The sequence below is a fragment of the Natrix helvetica genome (genome assembly GCF_964273705.1).
Source record: "Natrix helvetica genome assembly, chromosome: 2".
Taxonomy (NCBI): domain Eukaryota; kingdom Metazoa; phylum Chordata; class Lepidosauria; order Squamata; family Natricidae; genus Natrix; species Natrix helvetica.
The window spans coordinates 274,684,385-274,695,399 of NC_138552.1; the positions used below are offsets into that span (position 1 = coordinate 274,684,385).

General features: G+C 37.5%; 1 protein-coding gene across 5 annotated transcripts in view; it reads left to right on the forward strand.

Moving 5' to 3' along the window:
* The window catches only part of TPST1 (tyrosylprotein sulfotransferase 1), a 32,908-nt gene extending 24,419 nt beyond the window's left edge, over window positions 1-8,489 (forward strand). For 3 of the 5 annotated variants that reach the window (XR_014174275.1, XR_014174276.1, XR_014174278.1), the window contains exons 3-7: window positions 1,575-1,773; window positions 3,268-3,318; window positions 4,005-4,073; window positions 6,016-6,053; window positions 7,540-8,489. Coding sequence is in view for 1 of the 5 variants with exons in the window: in XM_081940381.1 (XP_081796507.1) it covers window positions 1,575-1,773; window positions 3,268-3,318; window positions 6,016-6,033 (268 nt within the window). In the remaining 4 variants the exon portion in view is untranslated. The remainder of the gene's footprint in view (window positions 1-1,574; window positions 1,774-3,267; window positions 3,319-4,004; window positions 4,074-6,015; window positions 6,054-7,539) is intronic. The other 2 variants (XR_014174277.1, XM_081940381.1) reach the window with 2 other exon arrangements.
* Window positions 8,490-11,015: the final 2,526 nt, after the last annotated feature.

The following is an 11,015-nucleotide window of genomic DNA, read 5'->3' on the forward strand; positions in this document are numbered from 1 at the left end:
AATTTTTTACTACTGGTTCTGTTGGGGGGTTTTGTGGGTGTGGCAGGGGAAGGATACTGCATTCCCTCCCCACTCTCAAAATTTCCGCTACCGATTCTCCGGAACCTGTCAGAACTGGCTGAATACCACCTCTGCCGTGGGAGCTGTATTCAGAAATAAAACTAACTCTAAACATGGAGGTTTAATTAGTCCCTCATGGCTATTGGCCATAGTTACATATTTCCCTTTCTTTTATTGTGAACATGCCTGATTGTCCATTAAAATTGTCGAGGTTGGTGGTCCATTAAAAACTTTTGGTGGTAAGTTCCAGTGTGTAATGAAACGCTGAGATGAAGAATTTTCTTTCATCTGTCCAAAACATGACAATTTGTTTCATTTAGGTAATCCTGAATTCTTGGTAAATTAATGCAGATTCAATCAGGTTGTTAGTAATGACTCTGTCTGTCCTTTCTCAATGACAAGCCAGGGTTTGTTTACGTAGCTTGTGTTACCAGGTCAATTAAAGACCTAGCATGCATTGTGCAACAAGCTGCATTTGATTACTGTTAACCGAAGTTAATATGGACCAAGGTTTACAGTTAAAATATTGGACCCTGTTCATATCCATCCTCTGTCATGGGAACTCATTAAGTAACCCTGGTTGTTTTCTTTCATCTCAACCCATCTCACAGAGTTGCTGGTCAGGGGATAAAATGGACAGCCCTAGTACGTTGCCTTCAACTTCTGGGGGGCGGGGGGGAGGCTTGATATAAATCTAACAAAACAAAATAATTTAATTTAAAATGTAGTTGCTTCCAAATTACAATTAATAATGATTTTGGGATGACGTAAGAACCATGTTCTTGACGCTGAAGCGACATGCTGAAGCCTCAGGTTAGGCTCCTGCTAAAGAGAAAAGAGATCATTTATAGGCGAGGTATAATAGAGGTATACAATTTCTGGATTTGTTGCTGTAAAAAATACCATTTTTCTCATTTTTTTCTGGAAGAAAAATGGAAATAAATGCAATAATTGTATTCATTTTATCCTTCACATATCTGCTTTAGGAACATAAACTGTCTCATCTATATCTTGCTTTACTCATTAGAAACTATCATTCTTGCATATTTATTAAATGCAAAGTTCTAATTCTAATTACACAATAATGTACATTTATTAAGTCTTAATTTTTAAAAATCTTTTTGTTACAAATGAAAATATGAACTATTGAACTCTAAGAAAGCCTGGAACTTAATTTTTTCGGTTTGATTTGGTCACATAAAGGATTTCCTCTCCTCCCATTCTGACCTTATCCAAAAGCCCCTCAAACTGCAGACAATTTATAGGGCTATGCTTTACTGGGGATCGGCAATGACTAGAAACAAAAATGATAAAATAAGAAATAGCAATGGGGATAGTACAGATTCCGAACATGCTGCTTCAGTTTTCTCCAACTCGTGCACGAACGTATCATGCTATCTCTGCACTGGGCAAGATTAACAAAAAACAGGTAGGGCTTGCATCCCATTGTTTTGTGAGGATAACTTTCATGCCACTGTATCAATTAATAAATGCATGCATATATTTTGGAGCAGAGTTGAAAGATCTACGGACCAAGTTATTAAGCCAGTTAATGTGGAAGCCTTGTCAAAATGGGTTGGAAACATCCCCACAGACGTCCTGCAGGATATGCCAGTGATCGCACCGATGTTGGGGAAGCTTGGCTACGACCCCTATGCCAACCCACCAAATTATGGGAAACCGGATCAGAAAGTCCTTGAAAACACAAGAAGGGTAAATTGCCAAATTATATTTGTGTATGTGTGTATCTTATTTTCACTGAAAAATGAGGTTGGTGCTATTGCAAAGTTCAGGTGCTTTTGTAGAATGTGTCGGGCAAATAAACCAAAGGGACAACTGTTTTTGGAAGTATACAAATAAGAGGTGGGTTGCTCCCGGTTCAGCCTGGGTCGGGCGAACTGGTAGTGGTGGCAGCGAGAGGCTCTGCCCACCTGCCCAGATGCTTCTGTGCATGCGCAGAAATGTCACACGCGAGCATGTGCAAACCAGTAGTAAAGAAACTGGAAACCACCCAAGATACAAATGGGATTGGGGGATTGAAGTCAATGTGCAAGTCACTGCTGAAGGACTGCATTTAGCATCCTCCCACTCAAATGGGTCTGGCATAGCACAGTTTTCCCCTATACGTTGTACATGTGCATTGGGATATTAACTCTCTTTGGCTTTGCTGCCTAACTGTTCTTGGATTTAAGATCCCATTCATTTAGAGGTTGGATATCTCCTCTCTCTCTCTGTTCCTCTATAGCAGGGGTGTCAAACTTGTGGCCTATGGGCCTGATGTGTCGTGTGCTGGCCACCACCACTCCTGGTAAAGGGGGGGGGAAGTTGTCATATGTCACAACACGTCATGAGTTTGGCACCCCTGCTTTATGGTCTTGCAGCTAAAAGAACCATGATAAATGCAACATTTCCAACAGTACCAGAGGTAACAGTAATATACAATAGTAAATGCATTGTAAAAATTGGATACAAAAATTACATCCAATGCCCAAAATGGCTTATTCAACAATTGGGCAATAACCTGGAAAGAGAATGAATGAAGTGTGCAAGTGAAAGTATTCTACATGGTTTTGTAACAGCAGCTCTCTTGTAGTTAAGAAAAATGAGTTAACTTGATGAGTTGAGCTCAGCTCTTAGTGTCTTTATAAATTTATCCTTCTCAAGTATTATTTTGGTAATAACAAGGCAGCGGTCTGCTTTAGATTTTTAGGAAGTCTTTTGGAGTATTTATCTTAGTTTTTAAGATCACTCAGAGGCCATGATGTGCTACTACCACTCTACAGAAATTGGTTGACTGAGCTTTTCTCCTTGCCCTTCCTTGAATCTCTACTTCTATTGACTCCCCCCCCCCCCCCACAAGCTTCTTATCTGGGGAATCAAAGATTGTCAGTCCTGTAACAAATCCACTTTTGATGATACTTTATCTTTCCTTAACAAGTACTCTTTATAGGACTTTCTTCCCTATAAAAGCCTCTCCTGAACATCAAAAGACCAAGTGCGTGAGGTGGATTGGGTCATATATGTAGGCTGTTCCCTTCTGTTTTCCGGCAGCCCCTCTCTATCAGCTTAATACTTAGTGTAATACGATAATCTGATTTCTATCAGATATTTAGGACCACAACCAGGTATTGAATGTAATCGGCCCAGGAAAAGTATTAATATTTGGAACATGGTTTCTGTTTCAAACTTTGTTTTCTTTCCTCCCAGGTTTATAAAGGTGAATTTCAGCTTCCTGACTTCCTAAAAGAAGTGTCACAGGTAAGGATTCTTGGAGCCCTCATCTCATGAAGGTTCTAGGGCAGGGGTGTCAAACGTACGTCATCATGGTGACATCACATGACGTATCGGGACTTTTTTCCCCTTCGCTAAACCAAGCGTGGGCATGGCCAGTGTGTAACACATCCAGCCCGTGGGCCAGGAGTTTGATAGCCCTGATATTAATAACATCAGTGACCTCCTGATTCAAGGGCCATAGATGAATGCAATCAAAATTGTAAGTTAAATTCACCTGGTCAAATGATCTCTAGCTGTCTCAACCTGCAGAGTTGAGTTGTTTTTACACCCAAGTTTGTTTTTAAAAATATATAAAAACATTTTGCAAGCACTTATTTTGTACATTCCTCAGTTACCATTTATTATAGCCTTCCCCCAAGCTGGTACCCACCAGATTTATTGGACCATTTTAGTGTATTAAGATATATGTCATAGTCCAAAAATGTTGGACTGCAATTGTCAATATTCTCCAGCTGGCATGGCTAAAGGGAAGTTGAAGCCTTTTAGTGTGGCCAAAGGGGGAAAATATACTAAATTAGCTTTCATTGGCAACTTCACCCACATTTTGTGCAATTACACACTAGCTTCATGGGTGGGACGAATAGCCTCTGAAACAATAAATGTGAGAACAATTTTATCCCCAATGAACATTGACTTTCTTCTCATTGCAGCTAAGGAAGACAGTAGAAAGGAAATCCCATATCAAGCTAAAGTGAAGAAGGAGTTGATAAAGTAGAGTAGTATGTGCTATTTGTCTTCTTTTTTTAGAGCACAGCCGCTTTCTTGGCTGCAGGCACCAGAATTCCCACTGATAAGCTGCTGCTGTTTGTGGGCCTGCAAGATCTGTTCTGTCTCATGTGCAAAAGAGCTATTTGGCTTAGCTCTGCACGTTCCTTTTGATCAATTTATGCTTTGGCTTGGCTGGCCAGTGCTTGACTAATTTGCAGCCATAAAGTATTTATTCCTGCTCAGGTTTGTGTGGTGTTCCTTCTCTCCAACGATGCTTAATTCTGAATTTTTGTATCTCATACCCTCAAAATGTTCTACAAATCTTGCATTTTAAGTTGCCAACCAGTTAAAGAGATTATTTCCATTATTCGTTGCATTTGATTGGAAAAGTTGTAAGGCTACTAATTATTTTAGGGAAACAGTGATTGGAAAAAAAATCCACATGGAGCAAGAATAAAATAAAAATTCAGGTGCTGAACAATCCAGTAAAAACTGATTATGCTCAGCCTCTGTAGAATGCTGATTGTGGAATAAACTAAAAGAATGTGAAGGGGTAGAATATTTGGAAGAAGTATTGATGGAAGAGCTGAAGTGGCGCAGTGGTTAGAGTGCAGTACTGCAGGCTGCTTCAACCGACTGCTAGTTGCAGTTCAGCAGTTCAATTTTCACTGGCTCAAAGTTGACTCAGCCTTCCATCCTTCCGAGGTGGATAAAATGAGGACCCAGATTGTTGGGGGCAATATGCTGACTCTGTAAACCGCTTAGAGAGGGCTATAAAAGAACTATGAAGCAGTATATAAGTCTAAGTGCTATTGCTATTGCTTGATAGCACTCCAAAGACATTTTCACCTTACAACTTTTGGCCACAAGCCCTACATGTTCCATTAATTGAAGGAATCAGAAAGCATTAGCAAAAGAGCCTTTTAAGTCAAAAAGATGAGAGCTACCAGGGAAGTCTCATCATCTTCAGGCTTGTGACATTCCTAGAAATATGGCTGACCACTGTTGAAAATAGAATGCCAAATTCCATGGATTTCCCCTCCAATCTTCATGTTTAGTTTTTAATCCCCCACAAATTAAACATTCAGATATAAACAGCATTGTACCACAAGGCAGTGTAATATCATGTATTGATATTACCATATGATACACTACAACTCCTTTGTATTTTATTGCCATCAGCCAGGTCTTTATTGCTAGAGTTATCTCAACCCAAGTTGGCATTTTGGCAAACTTGTTTTTTGTCTGGTAATGAATTCCATTGCAAAGATTTTAAACTGTTTTAGCTAAATTTAACTCCAAGCAGATTACCTCTGCAGCCATTGCAGTAACAATGATATGCAATAAGATACAATAACAGAATTGCATACATAATTATAATAAAAATATAACTAATATTTTCCTGGAAGTAACAATTCTAAAGTGCTAAAATTCAAAAAAACTGTCCATAACAACTAAGTTTGGATGAGTTGCCAAAAGGCCAAGGAGTTACCCTTGCCTTGTGTGGGCAGGGTTGTGGGGTGGGTTCCATAAATGTTCTTCTATGATTGAAGTCTGATTCTAGCCAAAGCTACGTTAGATAGGCCCTTGCTCTGCTTTAACATGAAGCAGGTTTCTTTGGTCCCAGTGACCTGAAATTCTAAGATATTCTGTCTTTAAACAGATGGAAATGGAAATGTAATTTCTGCCTAAGTGTCTGAACAAGTAGACACAGATTTATGTTCCGTGAATTTGTCTTGCCCCTTTTTAAAAATGATCTGTACTAGTATATATTACCCTGATGTGTAGAAAGAGGTCTACTTTATCCTGAGTTTATTGCACTACCATTAATTTCCACAAGGTGATGTAATGGTGTTCCAGTATTAGAAGTTGATAAAAATATTTCGAATTCAAGTATAGTTTCAATATACATTTGAAAAATAACACTTTATCTCCCCCTTTTTTCCCCAATAGACTGATGCAGTGAACTAGAAGAGTGGATGTGACTTAATGTATGTAATTGTTAATAAAATGCACTGTTTGATTCCTCGTCCCTTTTACTTGCATTTAGCAACAGTTTCACAGTGTATATATTATTTATTAATTAAATCAAATTATTAAATTTATATGCCACCCATCATGACTAGAGTAACTTACTTTGAGCACAACCTTATTCTCGCTCTTTGAGCACAATCTATTTAGAAATGGTCTGTCACAAGGCCTCTTGAAATGGGTGCACATGTGAATTCTAGCATAACTTTGCTGGTGAAGAAGATAACCTTGAACGTTGATATATTTGAAAGCCGAATATGGTGGCCTTTCTTGGATGGAATCCCTTTTCAGTGGAATTTTCTGGTTCTGGCAATGAAAATGGAAATTTCTAAAATATTGCAGAATAAGAGCAGTTATATATTATTGATATTATTATCATTATTATACCACTATTAATTCTGGTATCGAATAAGTAGTTAGAATCCTTCACTTTAAATGAGTCAGTTAGAAAAAAGATCAAGCATAATAGACATTCATGCTGATGTATGAGAGCCAAAGTGTACAAAACCAGTTTTCAAGATTCTGCAACCTAATCCTTTGCTCATTGCAATAAATCTGCCTACTCTAAATTTGTGAGAATCACTCTTTCTAAATTGTGAGTTGGTTAAAGGTTTTGACACCCTTTGAAGTGGAAGCTCTCTTATTTGGGTTCTTATTTGCCACCAATCACTACTACTAGCAAGAAGATAAATAATTTAGTTAAAATACCACTTTGTATTGTTTGTAATAGTAGATCGATCTGATTTGTAGGAAGCAAGCAGGCTCTTTGGGAGGAAAGGGTGGTTTAAAACTGCAACAGCACAATAGCATTTCTACTTTCCCAGAAACAAAATATTGCTAACTTTGGAAAATATGTTAGTTGGTTGACAGTCTTGGTTCTTCTTTGGAGAGGTAAAAATACCCTGTCCACTCAGTAGGATACATGGAGGTATTTTCTATGGCTGATTCCGCTTTGCATCATTTTCTAGACTAGCCATGTAAATGGGACAAATTACAGGACCAGTCCTAGAAGTAGCTATAAAGGTAAAATAGCCTCTGAGAAGAGCCTTACTCTAGTGGCCAGATGGAGGTTAATGCTCTGAGAAGAAATAAAAATCCAACTGTCACAGCCACCTCAAACTTCCAAAAATTAGCAAAAAAATTAATCTGTTCCAAATCAGAGCAATACTATTTAATAAAAATTCAGAAATCAATTGTTAGTGCAAATCTGCCCTGAGGACAGTGAAACAGATAAGATTAACAATTAATTTACACATTCTTGGCACACATGGAACTTTTGTTTAGATTCTTTACCTTGGACACAGTCTTGGGCCTGATTCAGAATATGTAAGTTCCATATGACTATGTATTGTACTAAGATTGGGAGACTAAATAAATTAGTGTACAATGGACATTGCCCTATCCTGAAGAAATGTACTGAAATCTTTTGTTTTCTCTTTTGACTAGAAATGTTGGAGTCGTTTTAAAGAAAGCAGGATGGCAAAATCTACAAAGATCTGTTTCCTCAGAATATGTCTTCATTTCATGACGTGTAAACTTCTATCTTCCTTCTGAGAGCAGCTGTACTGAAATGCTGGAGATGTTTGTAGGGAATGGTTCTGGGAGCAAGGCATTAAAGTGGGAGGACTCCAGGTGGGAATATCTCCTGTATAAAACATTTTGGAGTTGTGAGAGTTGTGCAGTTGTGGTGTGCCTCCTATTAGTCTCTATGACACTAATATACAGAAGATACATTGCCAGATTGAATCACAAGCATTAGAAATTGCATTGATTCCCATTTTCACAATTGTTTTAAAAACCTCAGAAGAAACTGAATGGTATATCTCCAGTATTGATTTAGGATATGAGATATATTAACTTTTGAGATGCTTTCTATAAGACTGCTAACTTAACACATTAGTCCTCATGCGTGAATTGCAGGGTGTGTCTATTTTGATGCATGCTGGTTCCTTTGTGTGCATATCTTCCAAAGGGATGATTGGCAGTCATGGCTTCATAAGGATGAAAAAATGAGGAATGGCCTGTTTAGCCCTTGCTTTCCTTCACAAAATACAGGAAATGAACTACTGCACAGAATGTCTATGTTAATTCTTAAATACACCTTTCTGACTCCTTTGAACTATTTTCTCCACACGCAGTTCATATCCATCATTAGATCACCATACAGCAGACAGCTTCTCTCTGTATTGTTTTTCCTTCCTTGAGCAATCATTTTTTAATTTGTGGAAAATGGTGCTTGTTCCTGTTGTCACCACACCCTTTTACCAATTTAGCTGATTTATGAAATTATGTTTTAATTATTTAAAAATGGTTTCTGAGATGCGAGAAAGAACTTGAAGGTTTACAATCCAACAGCCTTTTGTATTTTATTTTTCAAAATAAAAGCTTTAAATGTGGCAATTTTTTGAGTCTGATTTCTGAACTAAAGGTTGGCTAAAGGGGAGAAAAAGCAATTTGAGGTTATATAAAAACATGCATTTTAAAAAATGTTATCCTACCAAATCAACTCATAAAAATAATATTTAAAATATGGTTATTTAACATTAAAATAGTAACAGCAACAAGAGTACTAATAATTAAATTTGTACAAGCTTCAGAATAAAGCTTTCCGAACAAAACTCGAGAACAAAGTATCTTTTTTATTTTTTTCAAAAATCGTGTGCTCATAAATCTGTCTGGCACATAAAAGAAAGAGGCTTTCCTGTGAGAACAAATTGTTTACCTGTGTTTCAACACGATTTTAAGGTGACCTTTCTGAATTCATTATAGTCTGAAAAGTATCTGGCTCTGACTCCATTTTCAGGTGTAAGGTGAAAGCCTGGCCTTTTTCCCCCTACTGACAGCTTGATCCATATTAATTTAATTTCAATGCATAACCTTCAGCACTAGCAGTGTTGCTAATCCCCAGCCCTTACAGGCAGTTGAGAGACCTACTGTTGTCATTAGCATTAAATAAGGCTGAAAGATTTAGAAGAACCAGAAAAGATGCAGGACTTTTATCCACGTTTCAAAAAAGGTCATTATCCATAAGAGTGACCAGTGCTATCTCAATCCTATGCACATTTCTATTTTCAGGTTCTCTCCTAGTGATAACAAGCATGGAAATTGCTTAGTTTTTATTTTCTTTTTTGCAGAGCTACAATCTGGGTTGATATTTTCATTGAACTAGCAATCCAAAATGCTACTGACAGCTTTCTTTGGCTGTCATATATCTATTCCTGATCAGTTACCATCCTTTCCCATTAATGTAGAAATGGATTCTTTGTGCCAATAGATACAAGTAGTCCTTTGACCTATGACCACAATTGAGCACAAAATTTCTGTTGCTAAGTGAGATGGCTGTTAAATGAATTTTGCCCCATTTCACGACCTTTCTTGTCACGGTTGTTAAGTGAATCATTGCAGTTAAGTTAGTAACATGGTTAAGTGAATCTGGCTTCCTCATTGACTTAGCTTGTCAGAAGGTCACAAAAGATGATAATCTTTTGGGACACTGTCACCATCATAAACATGAGACAGATGCCAAGCATCTGAATTTTGATCATGTGACCAGGAGATTGCCATAATGGTCATAAAGCATGAAAAAGAGTCATAAGTAATTTTTTTTCAATGCCATTGTAATTTTGAATGGTCACTAAATAAACAGTTGTAGGTCAAGGACTACCTGTATTCTTTACATTGAATTGCATTTGTCATTTTGAAACCTATTTCCCCAGTATGAAAAGATTCTTTTGCAGTATTTCTTTCTAACAGTATCCCCTGAACAATTTAAGTGATAACTTTGAGTAATACACTGCTCAAAAACATTGTACTATCACTATTCTCAGAGGAAATCTTACTATGTGTATCTATCCTATTTAAAAAAAATTCCACCTAATCCCACTGTTTTCTGTCTTTTAATCTGTTGCCAATCCGCAAGAGCAACTGCAATTTATTCCAGGGAGGTGAATTGTAATGAAAGTTGCCTTTGTGAAATCCATGATTCCATTTCAGGAAATTTTTTATTCTAGATATTTTCTTTTTAACAATACAGTATTTCCAACAATATTCCTGAAATAGAAGCTAAATTAATTGCCATCAAATATTTTTTATTCTTTCATTCTATTTGAAAATTCAGGTCTTGTTCATGTCTGCATGTTCATAGAAACATAGAAAATGCAGAAAAAGACCAAGTGTCCGCCTTGTTTTTGTTTTGTTTTTTTGATGAACATGTTTTTATCCCAACCATATTTAAATTTAATTACTGGTGACATATTTTAACTATCCACTTTTGTACTTCTGAATAAAATAATGCAGGAATTGGTTTTGTCTAGTCTAGTGAAAAGAAGGACTAGGAGTAACGTGATAGCAGTGTTCCAATATTTGAAAGTCTGCCACAAAGAATAGGGGATCAACCTATTTTCCAAAGCTCCAGAAGGAAAGGCAAGAAACAATGTTTGGAAACTAATCAAGGAAAGACCCAACCTAGAACTAAGGAGAAATTTCCTGGCAGTGAGAAAAATAAATGTGGAACAGCTTGCCTTCGAAAGTTGTGGATGCTCCATCCCTGGAGGCTTTTAAGAAGAGACTGGACAGCCACTTGTCTGGAATGGCATAGGATCGCCAGCTTGAGCAAGGGGTTGGACTAGAAGATCTCCAAGGTCCCTTCCTATTATGTCTGTTACTTCCTGAATCATGCAATGTCATATACTAAATTACATTTCAGTGGACAGACTCCACCACCATCATCACTGGGCTATTGTCCCCCTTAAAAAAAAAACTATCCAAAATATTGTGCAAACCCAGAAAATGGGTTGATCACGTTAAGCGCATTGTCTGAACTTGGAACATTTCTCTCCCCTTCCGCCACAGGAGAATCGCTGTACTTCATTTCAAAGGGGGAGATACGTTAACATGAGGTAGCAAACAACAGAGACAAACGT